Source organism: Mus caroli, unplaced genomic scaffold (assembly GCF_978045245.1).
Source record: "Mus caroli unplaced genomic scaffold, Mus_caroli_1 scaffold_6, whole genome shotgun sequence".
In the NCBI taxonomy this organism is placed as follows: Eukaryota; Metazoa; Chordata; class Mammalia; order Rodentia; family Muridae; genus Mus; species Mus caroli.
In genome coordinates this window covers 16,183,856-16,202,491 of record NW_028227261.1, presented here as the reverse complement: position 1 = coordinate 16,202,491, position 18,636 = coordinate 16,183,856, and the positions used below count along the sequence as shown (strand labels likewise).

Below are 18,636 nucleotides of genomic sequence, written 5' to 3'. Positions count from 1 at the left end.
TTAGCTGAGGTTTATTTTTAGACAGGGTCTTACTATGTAACCCTGACTGACCTAGATCTATGTAAACAAGGTTGGCCTCCCTCGGAACTCAAGAGGTCTGCCTGCCTCTGCCTCCAAGGACTGGGATTAAAAGAGTTCACCCACCAGGTTACACCAGCTTAATGTTAAAGGGTTTTTGCAGTTTCATCTAAGTAAAACATACTATACTTTTAATTCTTTGCAGGTGACCTTGAGACATAACTGCACACTTCACTGGGAAGACACTGGAGCCTGTGACAGCCCAAGTCTGCAGTGGAAAGATTACCAAACAAACAAACAAACAAACAATCAGATGCAATATTGTCCTACTCCTGAGCCTTCCTTCCCTTGGAGACAGACAGGGTCCTGCTGTGTAGCCCAGGACAGACCTGACTTCCAACCCATCTGCTTCAGTCTCCCTAGGAACTGGAACTACAAGGCATGAGCCACTGTCGGGCCTCTCCTCCAGTTTTTATGCTTGGGTACTCTAAATAAATAAATCACTAAGCTACATAAATTGCCCAAATAATTATATTTTAAAGTGAAAAGGAATCTAAGGAACAATTAGGATATCAAAATCCTAGGGTGTTGCTTAGCAGAGTCTACACAATGTTAGCTAAGAATGAAAGATGTTTTACCTCCTTGTGCTGCCAACCACCTTTATGTCATTTGTAAATACCTATTCCACGGTTCATTTTAACGTGCATGCTCAGTGAGTGGAGGACTCACGCCGTGACTCAGATCTTGGCTCTGACGGCACTCAAGGTGCCTGAGATGAGACCAGCAATGCTGGCAACTGTGAGCTACTCTGAGCAGCTATTAGCAATCAACTAACTTAACATCACTGGTTTTGTTTCGCAGCGCTGGGATCCAACCCAGAACCCTGCCCATGTGGAGGAGGCAAGTGTCCTCCCATGGACTGGCACCTCAGTCCCCGAACATTCTCAGTTAGGACGTGAATGGTCACCAAATATGCATGTGCATGTGTGCGTGCGTATGTGGTACGAAGTAATGTTGTAATTGAAGGGTGTCGGGCAGGGCAGCCTGCACTCTTTTATGAAGGCAGAGATAAGTGAGTCTCAGGGTGAGGCCAAAGTGAGACCTTGCCTCCAAAAAAAAAAAAAAAAAAAAAGGAAAAGGAAAAAAAGGAAGGTCCCTACTCTACTCTTTTTTAAGAAACTCTAAGTTGTCTATTCTGCAGGGCGCAGACAGACCACTGGAAAGTCTCTGCAATCTCAACCTCTATCAATAATATTCTATCAAAGAAATAAAGAATTGGGGCTGGGGAGATGGCTCAGCAGTTAAGAGCACTGACTGCTCTTCCAGAGGTCCTGAGTTCAATTCCCAGCAAACCACATGGTGGCTCACAACCATCTGTAATGGGGTCCGATGCCCTCTTCTGGTGTGTCTGAAGACAGCTGCAGTGTACTCACATATAATAAATAAATAAATAAATAAATAAATAAATAAATAAATAAATCTTTAAAAAAGGAAAAAGAAAAAGAAATAAAGAATCATAAAAGACAAAGAATTAAAATCTCTCCAACAAGGCTAGACTCCAAGTTCTGTGGCAGCTACGATCATCTTCTCAGTCCAGCCCTAGGCTTCCAGCATCTGCATCAGAACTCATTTTCATCTTCCAGTTCACTCAGTACTAACCCTACTACCCTAGGCTGCGAGCCGTGCATGCGCGTGTCTGGGATGCATGTACATCTGCACAGACCCAAGACCACATGGAGGACAAACTGGGTGTCTTCCTTGACCATTTTAAACCTCATTTTTTATTCACACTTTGTAAGATCTGGGATACACTGTATAGATTAGGCTGGCCTCAAACTCAAGAGACATTCACCTGCCTCTGACTCCAGTGCTGGGATTAAAGGTGTATGTAGGTCACCACACCCAACATAGACCTTATTTTTGAAGGTTTCTCACTTAACCTGGAGCCAACCAACTGAAGTAGGCTGACTGGAAAATAAACGCCAGAGGTGCCTGTCTCCAGCTCCCCAGAAGGGTGCTAGCTGCCAGTCACTGTTCCAGGCATTCACTGGGGACTAGGACCTGAGCTCAGTCTCTGTGGTGGCCTGGAAAGCATCTCATGGGGTGGGTGGGTGGGTGGGTGGGGGGACACCTCCTCAGACAGTAGCAGTCAGCACTGTGGCTTCTGCTGCTGCTATCATGATAAAAATTCTAGGCTGGTAAAGTGTGTGTGTGTGTGTAATATATTTCCTTCTTAAGTGTATTAAATGACATTATTTTCCTTTTTCATTAACTGTAATTCCAAAATTCGACTATTTCAATGTCTAACAAGAAGGTTCCTTTGATACGTACAAGCAAACGTTTGTTTCTGCACACTACCAAGTGTTAATTGGTGAAGCCATAATTAATGATACAACAGAAGCAATAAGCAACACTTCTAGGCGGTTACTGCTACAGCTGGTATCTCATAAGTATGTGCAGTACTTATCCATTAGGGAAACACAGAGGCAGGCACGAGAGGAGCAGAGCTGAAATCTAACTGCTAGTCTCGGATTCATCTATTAGTACTAAATGCATCTAGAGTTAGTGGGGAAGAGAAAGTATGACTTGGGTTAGAAGAGGGGCTAATATACACAGGTCAGGACATACCAACCTTTTCCAACTGTGGAAACACGACCTATAATCCCAATTAAATCTAGGGAGAGAACTGTGACCATAACTTCCCCCATTTTGGCCCCTCTTACGGGGGTAATCCACCTTCTCAGTGGGCAAGGGTGTCAAGTGATATTTAGATGAACCACAAGGAAAAAAAATCTTAGTGACCAGACAAAGAATTCCACAGGAAGCAACGAGTCCCAAACAAACTGTAACTCTTAAACCCCCAGACTTCTTTCTTGAGATAGTAGACAATTATAAATTGATCCACATTCATAAAAAATCTGCATCCCTAAAGAGGAGCCAGGCAGATGGAAACGAGGAAAATTTCTCTATAATTCCAACCAGTGAGGAACAAAGTTGCCGGTAACTGTTCACTTTATAGACATCCAGCCCGGACAGTCTGACTGCTGTATCCACAACTGATCGGACCGTGCAAAGCTAAAGTTCCCTCAGCAGGGCGGAAGCGACAGTAATCCTCTTCCCCCCAGCTACTGGAGTCTTGAGCTCATAGCATCCCATACATCCCAGCAGTTAGGAACGGCTATATCCAGCATTTAGAAATGTCCATCGCCTCAGTTTCCCCAATTGCATCAAGTGTAATTCCACGGAAAGTGAGTAGATCCAAAATGGGAACCAAGGGTAGCCTGCGTTCCTCCTCGCCCACGCACACATTTCCACTCCACGCTGGCGTATTGTTTGTAGCATCCAAGTGAGGGAATCAATGATCTGCGGGATTCTCTGTGACAATCCGATCTGTTTGTAGACTTCACATACTGAAAACCGAGAGGTGCTCATCAGCTTCTACAAGCTTTGTAGGCTCTGATACTCCGGATATATTCCAAATAGCCCGAAGACAAAACCGGCAGCCAAATAGCTCCATCTGGTAGTAAGGATATATCCAAGGAAGGCCTTGATAATATCCAAAGGGAGGACACGTCCTTCTAGAAGCCAGGTAACCCCAAAACTGAAGCTCTACAGGAGCTCTTCCGCCATGTGATCTCCCGGTAGATATCCAAGCTGCTGCAGGAAATATCCTCTACGATTCAGTGAGGTACCAGCCACTGGGATAGAAATAACTTCCGTTTCCAACCCAAAACAGGAAACATTGAGAATGCCCAAAACTTTAAATCCATCTGGGGCCCCTAAATACGAGTTTCTGTTTCTCACCACATCAAATACAAAATACCTGCCTACCGAAACCTTGGAACTTACCCATCGAGTCTCCGCTCATAGCGTCCTTCTCGTGCATGAAGTGATGGTGGGGGACCATAAGCAGGCCCTCCACCACTTCCTCTGAACCCAGAAACCTCTCTACTACGAGACGCTATGGAAACTGTCTCGTCCAGTCCCCGGGCAGCACTCGGAATAGTTCCTGGCTCATTATAATCCGTGCGGAGGTCTCGGTCTCCCATTTTGTTGACGGAGTTGTGAGCTTTCTGTGCACTTTTGATGTCCACAAAATCCACAAAGGCAGCCACTCCTCCTTCAGACCCCCGCTTGGGGAGAATCTTGACACTTTCCACGCGGCCATATCTGGGAGGGAAAAAGAAGCAGTTATTTATATCGATAATTTTCCAAAGAGTAATTAATAATTTTACAAAATGTGTTCTTTTAAGATAATTTATATTATATATGTATAGGACACGACCTACAGAGCTTTTTGTTGGAGGTACCTGCTTCTATATGCTTATTGTGTGGCGAGGCAGAGAGCCAAGTCAAGTTTCTTGCTCTACCTCCTTGTACCTGAGCTAGGAGATCTCACTGAACCTGATCCGGCGAGATGTGATCCGGCAGTGAGATTACAGGAGAGTGGCTAGCTCTTGTGACGATGCCGGGGACTGAACACACTCATGGAGGTCTTCATGTTTGAACGGTAAGCATTTTACAAAACTAAGTTACCTCCCTGGTCCCCAAAATGGCTATTTAAATAACTCCTATTTAAAACACACACACTACCTCACAGATTGTTAAGGCTCATTTGCTCTTCCATGTTTTATATACTTGGAAACAATCATTATTTTATTAATCTCGTTTGTATTTCCTGAAACTATCCTTACCCTGTCAAGAACACTTAGCTAGAATGAATCCCTCAAAAGTTCTCGGTAATCCTTACATTGTAAGAAAGATGATTAAACCTAAAATAGAATCAAAATGGTATTAAAACACTGAAGTGAGACGTGGTGGCTCGTGACGGCGGTTCCAACACTCAGGGGATAGTCAGGAAGAGAGAGAGAACTAAGAGGACAGACTGGCTTCACGGCAAGTTCTAGAACTCATGGATAGTCTGGACTCCATCCTGACCATTTTCTCCTTGCGCAGTTTGTGTGTTCGTGCATGCACACACACGCTACAGTGGGCAGGCGACGGTCAGAGTGGGTTTTCTTCTGGTGTGGGTTCTGAGGATAAACTCAGACTCAGGCTTGCACGGCGCACTCTTACCCTTTGGCCACTCAGCCATCACACCAGCGCAATAGCTGGACTTCCTGTGCTTCCCTTTGGGGGTGGGGGAAAGGCCTGTAATACTCCTGCCTGGGCAGGATCTGAGGGCTGAACTCCCAGGTACTCGCCGCCACCATGAATGCCTGCACAGCGCTGGGAACGGAACCAGCCTTTCGGGTGCTTTTCACAGGGATGTCAGAGGCAGGCACAGCACTTCAATACAGCATGAATGTGCTGACAATGACAACGGTGGTTTCACCTTTCTCCTGAAAAGGCTAACATTACCAGAAAGCAGATAGATCTCTTCCAGCCCTAGGATGATTTAAGTTACTGCTTCATAAAAATGAAACACAGTATCAGTCTGCTTGTCAGAAAACTCTGCACAGGTGAACAGACTATTTGTTGCTATTTGTTGCAACTGACTGACTGTCGAGGACCAGTGAGCTGGCTGGCAGGTAACGCTGGCCAAGGCTGGGGACATGCCTGAATTCAACCCAAGAACCATAGGACACAAGGAGAAAACAAGACTCCAGAAGGCAGTGTACAAGTGCACACTTGATACACCACACACACACACACACACACACACACACACACACAAGAGAGACAGAGAGACAGAGAGACAGAGACAGAGACAGAGACAGAGACAGACAAATCAACACCAGTAAGCTGAGGAAACAGTTCGGATCTTTTGTAATTTAGGGGAAAGTTTAATAGAAATTTAAATGATTCTTCCCATACAAACAAAATACCTTTTAAATATATGAAGAGAGTTGAGCCTATAATATAAAAAAAGGAAAACAAACAAAACTCATCATTAATTTAAAAAAAAAAAAAATAGACAGGGACTCACTAGTTCTGGCTGGCCTAGAACTTGTAAACCAGGCTTAGCCTGAACTCTTGCCAGCCTCTGCTTCCCGGGTGCTGGCACTAAAGGCATGTGTCATCACGCATGGTTAAACTCACTTTTTTATTAAATAAAGAAAATGCTTTGAGGAAAGACTTCCTATGGGGGTGTCACACACATATAATCTTGACCCTGGAATCCCAACACGTGGGAGGTAGAGGCAGGAGGATTAAGAGTTCAAAATCACCTTTAGCTATATGGTGAGTTCAAAGCCTAAATTCCAGGTGAGCCTGTTAGAGAAAAGGAGAGGGGAAGGGAAGGGAGGGGAGAGATGTGACACCTTGCCCAGCCAAAGATCCCCACCCCCCCTCGTTTGTTTCTTTTTTTCTTTTTTGGTCTTCTCAAACAGGGTTTTCTTCTCTGTATAGCCCTGGCTATCCTGGAACTCATTCTGTATAGACCAGGCTGGCCTCGAACTCAGAGATCCACCTGCCTCTGCTTCCTGAGTGCTGAGACTGAAGGCGCGCAACACCTCTGAGCATTTGTTTGCTTTTTTACTTTGTGTATGTGTGTTTTGCCTGCATATCTTGTGTGCAGTGTGTGCATGCCTGGTGCCTTCAGAGGTTAGAGGAGGGGTTGAAACGCAGCTACTGATGGTTGTGAGGCACCGTGTAGGTGCTGGGAGTTGGGCTCGTGTAGCTTCAACTGGTCTCTTGTCTGCTGAGCTGGCTCTCCAGCTCTCCAGCTCTCCAGCCCCTCGGACTTTTTTCCCCCTAACACACACCATTTTCCACCCCTAGCTGGCTGAACACAGAGGGCTGACTAATCATCTAAGTTTTCAGGACAGAATGAAAATCTAACCAAAATACTGTCAAGTCGTCAAGGTTAGTCTTTCAATATTCTGAACTGTCTTCAGTAAACACTCACAGTCCTGAGAGCCGCCCTGGGGAATGTCACTTCAGTATGTTAATACCCTCAGATTGTATATCTGAGAACTCAGGAACACAGAAGAAAAGCCAGAGACTGTAAGAGGAGATTGGGGCTATGATCCAGTGATGGCACGGCTTTAAAAGTTATGCTCCAGGCTGGAGAGATGGCCCAGGGGTTACAATCATGCACTGCTGTTGCAGAGGACAGGGGCTCAGCTCCCACAAGCTGGGTCAAATGACTCCAAACTGCCTGTAATTCCAGTTTCAGAGAACTTGATGGCCTCCTCTGGCCTTCACGGGCACCTGCACATGAATTACATACCCACATATCCCATGCATACATAGAATTTAAAATCAAAGTTACATTTTTAGGGGCTGAGAGATGGTTCACTGGATAAGAGCACAGACTGCTCTTACAAAGGACCTGGGTTTGGTTCCCAGTACCCACAGGGCAGCTCACAAACAGAGTATCTGTTTTTCTTGTCTGGTCTCCATCCACAGGCACACACATGTGGTACACAGGCAAACAAAGCAAAACACTCCAACGCTTAAACTAATTAAATGTGTGCATATATATTATAGTTATATAGAGTAGTATATGTAGTTATAGAAAATAGTCTATATAGTTAAATTATATGGATGTGTATTTATATGTGTGTGTGCGCGCACACACACACACACACACACTCACACACTGTTCTTCCAGCAAACCTGAGTTCATTTCCGAGGGTCAAAGTCAGGTGCACATTCTCTGTGACTCGAGCGTCAGGGCGATCTGACACTGTTATCCAACACAGGTGCCCAATCTCTCGGTTCCACAAAAAATGCACTCTGAAATTTCTAGAGCAACATTGACTAGGCAAAGCTGAAGACCAATCCACCCCAGCACCACAGTAGCAATAAACAGATGAGACAGTAAGAGAAGGGTCTCGCTGGTGGAAAGCTGGCTACGTGTGCGTGCCCTGAGCTCAGTCCCTAGGACCCAAAATTAAGTAGCATCAGTAAACATTAAAAGTTAATAGCACCTCCCTCATTAGCTGGATTTACCAACAGAAATGCATGAGTAATTTTAACTCCACCTTTTGCAACTGGTCTCATGGGCAACAACCACCAACCTCCACATGATTATCTGCATGACCCTCCCACTTCATATGCCAATCAATCCTCCCTGAGTCACTCTTGAGACAAGACAACAGAGCTGACCCGGTATGAAAAGAACACAGTCAAGTTACAACAGAACTGAACCTACCAATGACATTAACACAGTCAGGTTCTCCACCTAACCCTGCTTGGCAGCAGGCTAGAGGACCCCATCTGAGGACTGGGAGCAGTCATTTGGTGACAGAGTGCTGGCCTAGCATGCCCGAGGCACCGGGGTTCAAATCCCGGCATACACACACACACTCAAACACACACTCAAACACACACACCCATACACACAAACTTTTAAAAAGTACAACCTCAGCCGGGCGTGGTGGCGCACGCCTTTAATCCCAGCACTCGGGAGGCAGAGGCAGGCGGATTTCTGAGTTCGAGGCTAGCCTGGTCTACAGAGTGAGCTCCAGGACAGCCAGGGCTACACAGAGAAACCCTGTCTCGAAAAACCAAAAAAAAAAAAAAAAAAGTACAACCTCTAACTTCTAGACACCTGGAAGCCAAAGTATGAGGATCAACACTGTGGGGCTGGAGCAGTGCTACAAGACCCTCTCAAAAGAAACCAATGAAACACCAAACATGATGCACATTATGATCCCAACACTGTAGGGAAAACCTTGGTTTCTTTAAAAAACAGAACAAGAATATGCTTTTGACACCAGGTGTGGGCTATGGGCTGCTTCAGACTGCCCACAGCAGCTGACTATGATTTGCCTCGGGCTCTAGCAGGGGTGTGATTTTGCCAGTTGCATAAAGTTTCTGCGACTGTGTGATGCTCAGATTTCTGGGGACTTTTTCAGAGAGGGTATATAAACGCTAGGACCCGGGGAAGAGTTGGGGAGTTGTTAGATAGTTGAGCAGTCATGTGTAAAGAAGAAATTAGCTATCCTGATGGCAAGGATCAAACTCCCCCCAAGGAACTCGCAGGCCCTAATCAGCAGGAAGTAGTCTGCAGGTCACACTGACCCCTGTCCTCCTATCCTTTTTAGTGGGGGTTGAAAGGATGGGAAAAGGGTGGAAAGGGGGTGGAAAAAAGACCCCCACAAGCCGGGCGGTGGTGGTGCACGCCTTTAATCCCAGCACTTGGGAGGCAGAGGCAGGTGGATTTCTAAGTTCGAGTCCAGCCTGGTCTACAAAGTGAGTTCCAGGACAGCCAGGGCTATACAGAGAAACCCTGTCTTGAAAAACCAAAACCAAACCAAACAAACAAACAAAACCCCACAAAGTAGCCAAAGTCCATCTACCCGACACTCAAAAGGTGTGTGCAGGAAGGTCAACCAAGCCGTGGTCTAAGCTACAAGATAACCTATTTCAGATCGAATAGGGGTGGGAAGGACCCTCTTGTCTGCCAAAAGAAAAGATTTTGTTTCTTTGTTTCTTGACTGCTGTTTTTTTTTTTGAGACAAGCTCTTCCAAGTAGCCTGGCTGGCTTTAAACAGTGACCCTCCTACCTCAGCCTCCTGAGTGCTTGGCGTGCCAATGGGAGCTCACCAATCCCTGCAAGGCTTTACTTTACAAACAAGTCTCTGAGGCTGGCCGGAGAGAAGGCTCAATGGCTCAGAGCACTTGGTGCTCTTGCAGAAAATCAGGTTTGGGTTCCTGGAACTCACAAGGTGGCCCACAATCACCTCTAACTCCAGTTCCAGGGAACCTGATGCCCTCTTCTGATTCTGACCCCCATAGGCACCAGGTACACACATGATACACATACATACATGCAGGCAAAACACTCATGCACATAAAATACAAAAAATTTAAAAACACACTGGGGAGGGGAGGGGAGAGGAAGGGAGGGGAAGGGAAGGGAGAAGGAGGGGAGGGGAGGGGAGGGGAAGGGAAGGGAGAAGGAGGGGAGGGGAGGGGAGGGGAGGGGAGGGGAGGGGAGGGAAGGGAAGGGAAGGGAAGGGAAGGGAAGGGAAGGGAAGGGAAGGGAAGGGAAGGGAAGGGAAGGGAAGGGAAGGGAAGGGAAGGAAAGGGAGAAGGGAAGTCAGGCAAGCAGGCACAAGGTTCTACATTATCTCACTATATGTCAACTGACACACTTTCTGAAACTGGACACACTTGAAAGGCATTTTCTACTTTAAGTATACCTGACTACGGTAGTAATTTGTTATGATAATGGCCAACTGTTGTTTCATGGTGATGTTAAAAAAAATCTAATGTACAATTAATGTATATATTAAATTTATTTATAAAATAATTACTACAGGCTGGAGAGATGGCTCAGTAGTTAAGAACACTGGCTGCACTTCCAGATGTCCTGAGTTCAATTCCCACCCAGAAACCACATGGTGGCTAACAAGCATCTGTTTTGGGATCCGATGCCCTCTTTTGGTGTGTCTGAAGACAGCAACCGTGTATTCCTAGATATAAAATAAACAAATAATTCTCAGCCGGACATGCCTTTAATCCCAGCACTTGGGAGGCAGAGGCGGGCTGATCTCTGCGTTCAAGGCTAGCCTGGTCTACAGAGTGAGTTCTAGAACAGCCAGGGCTGCGCAGAGAAACCCTGTCTCGAAAAACAAACAAACAAACAAACAAAAACCAAATAATTCTTTTTAAAATAATTAATTACTAAAGATGATTAAAAACTTAAAAATCAGTCAGACAGTGGTGGTACCCATCCTTTTAGTATCCACACTATAAGGCAGAGGAATCTCTGAATATGAAGCCAGCCTGGTCTACAGAGGGAGTTCAGGACAGCCAGGGCTACACAGAGAAATCCCTGACTTGAGAAACAACAACAACAAAACTCCTCAAAATCCCTAAATCCAGCAAAACTGTCCTGTTTCTTGGGTTTGGGTTGGTGAGACACATCAGGCTATAGCCCTGGTGTCTCTGAAGTCACTATGGAGACCAAGATGACCTTTAATTGCAGCAATCTTCCTTCCTCTCTCTGCCTATGGGTGTTGGAATTACAAGTGTGAGCCAACAACTGGGGTCCTGGTCTCACTATGGAAAAAGCGCCTATCCTGAGCTAGCCCTGCCTCTGGAGTGACAGGAATGGAGAGGAAAGAGCAGGATTCACACTATTTGTTAACGTATGTTCTCTCTCTGCCAAAGCAAAGAAAACCCACTGAGCTGTATGTAGTGCATGCAACCTCGGGGAAAGCAGCACAGTTGATCACAATGCAAAATCCCTGCATCTACAGGCAAGGTGACAAGCTGCCCCAGCCCTAAGAAGAAGAGAAGTAAAGGAAAAGACAAACAAATCGACCCACAAAAGATGGACCAGGCCGGGACCAGAGCTCAGCCATGGAGCGCGTGCCTGGATAGGAAGCTCTGGGCTTCATCACCAACATGGGAGGGAAAAATTGTTGGTAGAGCTAGAGAGCTAGCTCAGCAGGAGGAGCAGCTGCTCAGTTCCCAGCACCCACGGCAGAGACTGGCGTCTCAGGCCTGGAACTCCAGCTCCCATGGACCTGACTGTGCCCTCTTCTGGCCTCTCCAGGCACCATGATTCGCTCTCAAGGCATTAGAGCTTTTGAACGGGTGTTTGAAAACAAGCAATAGTCGCTCTGGTGTAATTATAATGCTAACAGTGCTGTGGTATCTTTGAATAGTCTTACATTCTGGAAGGAGGGCTGGAATGCTAATAGATAAAATGAGACATCTGAGATCTGCTTCAGAACAACAGTTAGAGCTGGAGAGAGGGGGGACTTCTTGGTTAGGAGCAAACAAAGGCTGGGCACAGTAGCCCACCCCTTAACTCCTAGCATTTGGGAGGCGGCGGCGGCAGCAGGTGATTTCTGAGGGAGAACAGGCTGGTCTACGCAGTGGGTTCCAGGCCAGCCAAAGCTGCATGGTGTAGCCCTGACTCAAAATCAAAATCAAAACAAGAATAGATTGTTCTTGCACAGAGGACGGGGAGTTCAAGTCCCAGCACCCAACTCTAAGGATCTGACAACCCTCATGACCTTGGCACACACACTAATAATGACAACGATGATGGTGATGGTGGCGATGGTGGTGATGATGACCAAGATAAAGCAACAAACCACCACTGTGAGGCTGAGGCCAGGGACCAGGTGTACCGACATTATGGGAAAAAGCAGCTCCAACCGGGGCCTGGCAGCTTCTAACTACAGTCCCAGCAGCACACAGGCAAGCTGAGACCGAAAAATTGTTCCAGCTGGGTGTGGTGGCACACGCTTTTAATCCCAGCACTTGGGAGGCAGAGGCAGGCAGATCTCTGAGTTTGAGACCAGCCTGGTCTACAAAGTGAGTTCCAGGACAGCCAGGGCTACACAGAGAAACCGAAGGAAGGAAGGAAGGAAGGAAGGAAGGAAGGAAGGAAGGAAGGAAGGAAGGAAAGAGGGAAAGAGAGAAGGAGGGAGGGAGGGAGGGAGGGAGGGAGGGAGGGAGGGAGGGAGGGAGAGAGGGAAGGAGGGAGGGAGGGAGGGAGGGAGAGAGGGAGGGAGGAAGGAAGGAAGGAAGGAAGGAAGGAAGGAAGGAAGGAAGGAAGGAAGGAAGGGAGAGAGAAAGGAAGGAAGGAAGGAAGGAAGGAAGGAGGGAGGGAGGGAGGGAGGGGAGAGAGAGAGAGAAAGAGAGAGGAAGGAAGGAAGGAAGGAAGGAAGGAAGGAAGGAAGGAAGGAAGGAAGGAAGGAAGAAAAAAGAAAGAAGAGAAAAAGAAAAATTGTTCCAAATAAAGAACGTGTCCAGGGCTGGAGAGATGGTTCAGTGGTTAAGGGCACTGACTGCTCTTCCAGAGGTCCTGAGTTAGATTCCCAGAAACCATATAGGTGGCTCACAACCATCTGTAATGAGATCTTATGCCCTCTTCTGGTGTGTCTGAAAACAACTACAGTGTGCTTATATATAAAAAATAAATCTAAAAAAAGAAAAGAAAAAGAATGTGTCCATTGGAACACATCAGTTAAGAGCATCTGCTGCTTTCCTGAGGACCTGGGTTTGTTCCCAGCACCCACCTGTAACCCCAGTTCCAGGGATCCAATGACCTCTTGGGGCCTCTGTGGACACCAGCATGCCTACAGTGCATACACATACATGCCGGCCGGCAGAACTCCTGCAGAAAGTGAAGCAGACATGACTTCTCACGTCTCTCATTGGCTTCGTGCCTTTAATCCCAGCACTCGAGGCAGAGGCAAGTGGATCTCTATGAGTTCTAGGCCGGCTTGGTCTATACAGCTTGGTCTTCCCTGTCTCTGAGGGAAAAGGGGGCGAGGGTGTTAAAGGAAAGAAAAAAAGAGTCCATGTTCAACTGCACAGTGAATTCTAAGCCACCAGTGGCTACAGGAAGAGATCCCACTGACAGAAAAGACAAAGGTGACGAAGGGAGAACAGACTCGGGCTATGCCAGGGTCTCTCTGAAGCTCAGAGCACTGTATGCTCTATGCTAAATTTCAGGAAACCGTTTTCCCAGGTCCACATTAAAGGCTGCTGCTTGCCCCATTCAGTGTAAGGCTTCTTCCCCATATCAAATTCTAACCCCTGTTCTCAGCCTGACGTAAGAAGGTTGGTAAATGAGTTATGTGACTAGCAGGAGAAAAAAAACACACCACAGACTGACAAGACCCCGAGGCTGAGAGTAAAATGGCGGTGAGTCTGTTGTTCGTGCCCCTGAGGCAACATCTCTGAAAGAGGAGGAAAGGGCAAACCAGCAAAGCCACTCCCAATGCCACCTTCCTTTCTTAGCCAACCTCACCATGTTGGATTCAAAAGCCTTGCTAAGAGCCATCAGGGCCATGTCCTCACAAGTGGCAGGAGTGGGCGGCAGAGCGCCTGGGAGCTGAGTTACAAAGGATAGTAACTCCTGAACAGAGTTGTGCATGTAAGGGCAGGATTCAGGTCTCAGGGTTTTAGAAGAGTTATAAACACAGAAAGGGAGACATTAAAAACCTCATCATCCCTTGAGACGAATCAGTGGGTAAAGGGGCTTGCTGTGGAGCTTGGAGATTTGAGTTTGATCAACCTGGATCAACCCCAAAGTTGTCCTCTGACCTACATACTACACACACACACACACACACACACACACACACTCCACTCAGGCCTGTACTCAGACATACCATATACCTACAAAAGAATGATAGCAATACTATTTTTTTTTTTGGTTTTTCGAGACAGGGTTTCTCTGTGTATCCCTGGCTGTCCTGGAACTCACTCTGTAGACCAGGCTGGCCTCGAACTCAGAAATCCACCTGCCTCTGCCTCCCAAGTGCTGAGATTAAAGGCGTGTGCCACCACTGCCTGGCTGTAATACTAATAATATAAATAATAGAGTAAAAATTCTGATTAACTGAACAGGTCAACTCAGTGTAAACTCATATGGTTACAGGAGCAATGACTCAGTGAGAAAAGGTGCTTGCTACATGACCTAAGTTCAATTCCCATGGTAAGAGGAAAGAAAGAACCGCAGGCCATCCTGACCGCTGCACATCTGCTGTGAGTTCATATGAGCACATACAAATGTAAATGAAGACACAGCAGCATGTTCATGATTAAACATGCATGTACAATGACATACATCTCAGCTCTGGGGGGGAAAAAAAACTCACAGTTCTGAGCTCTTAAAATCTTGATTTCTGGCGCTGGAGAGATGGCTCAGCAGTTAACAGTGCATAGCATTCTAAAGACCTGAGTTCAAATCCCAGCTACATAACTACATAACTACATCAATAGCAAACAGGGCTCCTCCCGGGACTGAGATACGGAAATCTGTGGTAACCGGAAGCCTCTGCCTCGCTTGGGACATGGATGCCAAACCTAAGAAGCAGCAGCTGGCCACCACCCAAAGGGAGGCCTCTCTCCCAGTCTACCCAGAGCTCCATCCAATTCATCCTCCTGCCTCAGCCTCCCAAGGAAGGCTACCACACTGGCAGGGCACATAGGGAGATTTGTCACCCAGGGCTAAGGCTGCCAAATGGCGACTGATAAAGAGTGCCAGGACAATTCCAGGGAACCTCCCACAAAACACCTGTCAGACACCAAGGGGGAGACTACACACCACCAACACCCACCTAGCTAGGCAAACTTTGTTCTCTTTGTTTTGAGACAGGGTCTCTCCACATAGACCTGGAACTACATAGAGTTTCTAGAACTCACTCTGAATGCTCTAGCTCCCTGAAATATGGAAATCCACAAGCTGGAAAACTGTAATCCAGGCTGGGGGAAGGGTCCCCATTCAAACGCTGGTTCCTCGCTGCGAGACTCTCAAAAGCAAGCACGGTTTGCTATGCTTAAACATTGAGTTTTCTATACTTAAAATCATAAATCATCAAATCCAAATAAGCAAGTGAGAGAGGCAGCTCCGACTTCATAGACCGCTTCCCTACCATGCACGAAGCCCTGGGTTTGATGCCCACCACAGAAACTCAGCCTGATGGGTCGTGCGGAGATCCCAGCTCTCAGAAGGTAGATGCTTAAAGATCAAGAATTCTAGCAAATTTGAGGGTGGCTAAGGCAACCCCGAATGGTGGCTTGACCCACCATTTGTGAGGGAGAGGCAAGAGGGGAATCCAACCCCTCTGCCTTCAGAGCCAGCCTGGTCTATGTATCAAGTACCAGGGACAACCTAGGGTACATGAAAGAGACCCTGTCTCAAAAAAAGTTCACTGTACTTAAGTTAGGATTTTAGTCACTCTACTGTAAATTAGACACACACACCCTCCATTTAAAAAAAAAAATTTTTTTTTTAAGGCAGAGTCTCCCTATGCAGCAGCCCTGCTGGCCTGGAGCTCACAGGGACCTGCTTGCCTCTGCAGGTATCTGGGACGAAAGTAAAGCAGTTCAGAGCCACACCCAGCCCTGACACACTCAATCTGTAACTTAGTGGCCAGGGACACATGGGGGAGAGCAAGCTGAAATATCCAAAGCTTATTTCCACACACTGAAAACTGCCTATGTATCACTCAAAAAATGAAGTAAATAAATCCCAAACTGGGAGGGAAGAGATGGCTCAGCCCCGGCTGCTCTTCCTGAACACTGGAGTTCAGTTCCCAGCAGCCACACGGGGTGGCTCACAACCATCCCTAACTCCAGCCCCAGGGGATCTTCACCCTCTTCTGCCCTCCATGTGCACCGGGAGACAGATGTGGTGCAGATGACACCCCTGCACACACAGAAGAGTACAATAAAATAACAATCATCCCAGAGCTAAATCTAGTAGTTCAACTTCTGTTACCATACAAGTTTTGTAGACCATTCTAAACACTGCGGTGGCTGACTACAGCTCAGCCCAGTGCTACTTCCCTGGGTGCTAGAGGTTAATAACCCCAAGGAGCCAACAGCAAGAGCTTGCTTGCCATAAAGACAGGGAGTAGGGGCTGGAGAGATGGCTCAGCAGTTAAGAGCACCGACTGCTCTTCCGAAGGTCCTGAGTTCAATTCCCAGCAACCACATGGCGGCTCACAACCATCTGTAATGAGATCTGATGCCCTCTTCTGGTGTGTCTGAAGACAGCTACAGTGTACTTTGACATAATAATAAATAAATCTTTAAAAAAAAAAAAAAGACGGGGAGTAGAAATAATAGGAAGGAAATATATCATCTCCAGCTGGACGTTCGGTGTCCTCGTGGAATGCTTTAAATATTTTGACAAAGTAATGGAAAGTAAAGGGTCAGGCCTGTAGACCCGGAACCTCGCTGGCCAGGAGAGAAACCAACCTGGGCTATAGCATCAACCCGTGACTACTGTGGTAGCCTGGTGTACCACTCAAAAATCAAAATTAAAAAAATAAAAACTAAGAGAAAGTGAGAGGTGGAGGCAACCCAGAAAAGCAGAAAAGCTTGCTGCCTTCGTGTCTGTCTGTCTGTTTGTTTCTCTCTTTGGTTTTTTGAAATAGGATCTCAATGTATATAACCTTGACTATCCTGGGACTTGGCTCTGTGGACCAGGCTGGCCTTGAACTCAAAAGTCCACCTGCCTCAGCCTCTCCAAGGACTGGGCTAAGGCGCACCATGGCACCACTATCTTTATAGCATTCTACATAAAATTTCCAAAGCTTTAATGTTAACGGGGCTAAAAATATCTTCATAAACCCAGCCTGAAGTCTCTTCCTAAGCATACTAAACAGGAGAAGCCCAAGCAACCCGGAGGCTGAAACAAAGGTGGCCGGGAAGGTCCCTTCTCCAAGACAGACGGAGATGCTCCTTGAAAGGACCCTGTGTCTTCCCACAGTCTGCCACAGACATTTTTTTTTCCAGAAATTAAATACATTTTAAGCGCTCTCAATAATTTTAACGCTATTTCAAAATAACTGAATTTTCCTGAAATTTTAAAATATGCAAAAAAGAAGTCCATCGTTAAATTAGATATTCAGAATCACAGTATTCAAAACTAGAGGTAACTTCATAGAACTCATCTGGACTCAAGTAAAGAAAGGATATGGCACTGATGGCCTCAGAACATCCTCAGTGAGCACACGCAAGGATGAAGGAGCTGTCATATTATCTGATTTTTGTGACTAAAAAGATAGCTGGGTATACGTAATGGCTTTTAACTAGAAAACCACCGTGCTAAAACAAACCTTTTTTTTCCCCCCAAAGAAACCTTGTCTTGGTAAAGAAGATTTTTAACCAGTTTCATTCTTTTGACAATGTTTTTAAAAAGCTTCCCCTAGGCAATTACTACATAATATTTATCCTATCTGGAAAGTACCACTGATGGGCAGTCAAGGAAAATGCACTGTGTGATGTACTTAACCCTGAAAGGAAGGCAGAGAGAAGGGTTAGTCTTTGAGGGATTCTATCCGTTTGTTAACTCGAATTCCAGGCGCCCTGGCACACACCTCGCTCTACCAGACAGCAACCAATTGTTGTGTGGTGCCCCCTCCAGCCCCTTAGCTCCACTACCACACAAAAGAAAGAAAGGACTTTCTCCATTGTGGCCCTGTAATGGATCTTTGTTAACTAAATCCCTATTCAGAAACAGTCATTTAATTTTCTTAATTCAGCATATGGAAAGCTGTAAAGAAAATGAACACAGTAGACTTATTATATGCAAGAAGGTACAGCCAATTTTTAAAAATACTCCATGTTCTTGGGCTGCCTTTCTTCGGCACTAGGGGGCACGGGGGGGGGGGGTGGATCAGCACCCTTTCCTCCATCTGCTGTGCAGTGAAAGCACTGGTCAGAACCCGAGCAAGGGAGAGAGCCTGCCCGGAGGGAGGGAGGGAGGGAGGGAGGGAGGGAGGCCTTTATCTCTGCCTCCACAGCTGTCTGATTTAGCCTCCACGGTTTTTTTGTTGTTGTCCTTTTAATCCAAATACCTACTGCAAAAGCCTAACCACTGTTAAAAGAACATTCGTCTTTGAAGCATTTTATGTAATGTATTCCCAGTGTACACCTCTTAATCCTGTAGAACAGTTATTAGTTAATGTTGTAATCAGCTAGGGAAAAGGGTAGGAAAAGGCACTCCGGTTCGGTTTAACACAGGCATCTCGGAGTTCTTCTGTTGCTGAGGTCTACAGGCAGAGGCTGAACGCCATTAAGTTTCCTTGTCATTTTAGTGCCTTTCCATCCCTTTCGTCTAAATGATTCAAATTCTCTTTTTTTCTTCCTAGCGGCGATCACATATTTAACAAAACACATTCCACTATACGGAGAAAGAGATCTATACTTAGCTCCACAACTGGACCGGCAAGAACATTT

General features: G+C 46.3%; 1 protein-coding gene across 3 annotated transcripts in view; it reads right to left on the bottom strand.

Annotated features, from left to right (window-relative positions):
* The window catches only part of Spen (spen family transcriptional repressor), a 69,645-nt gene that overhangs the window by 48,494 nt on the left and 2,515 nt on the right, over positions 1 to 18,636 (bottom strand). For all 3 annotated transcript variants that reach the window (XM_021160274.3, XM_021160275.3, XM_029475803.2), the window contains exon 2: positions 3,868 to 4,188. In XM_021160274.3, coding sequence (XP_021015933.1) covers positions 3,868 to 4,188 — 321 coding nt within the window. The remainder of the gene's footprint in view (positions 1 to 3,867; positions 4,189 to 18,636) is intronic.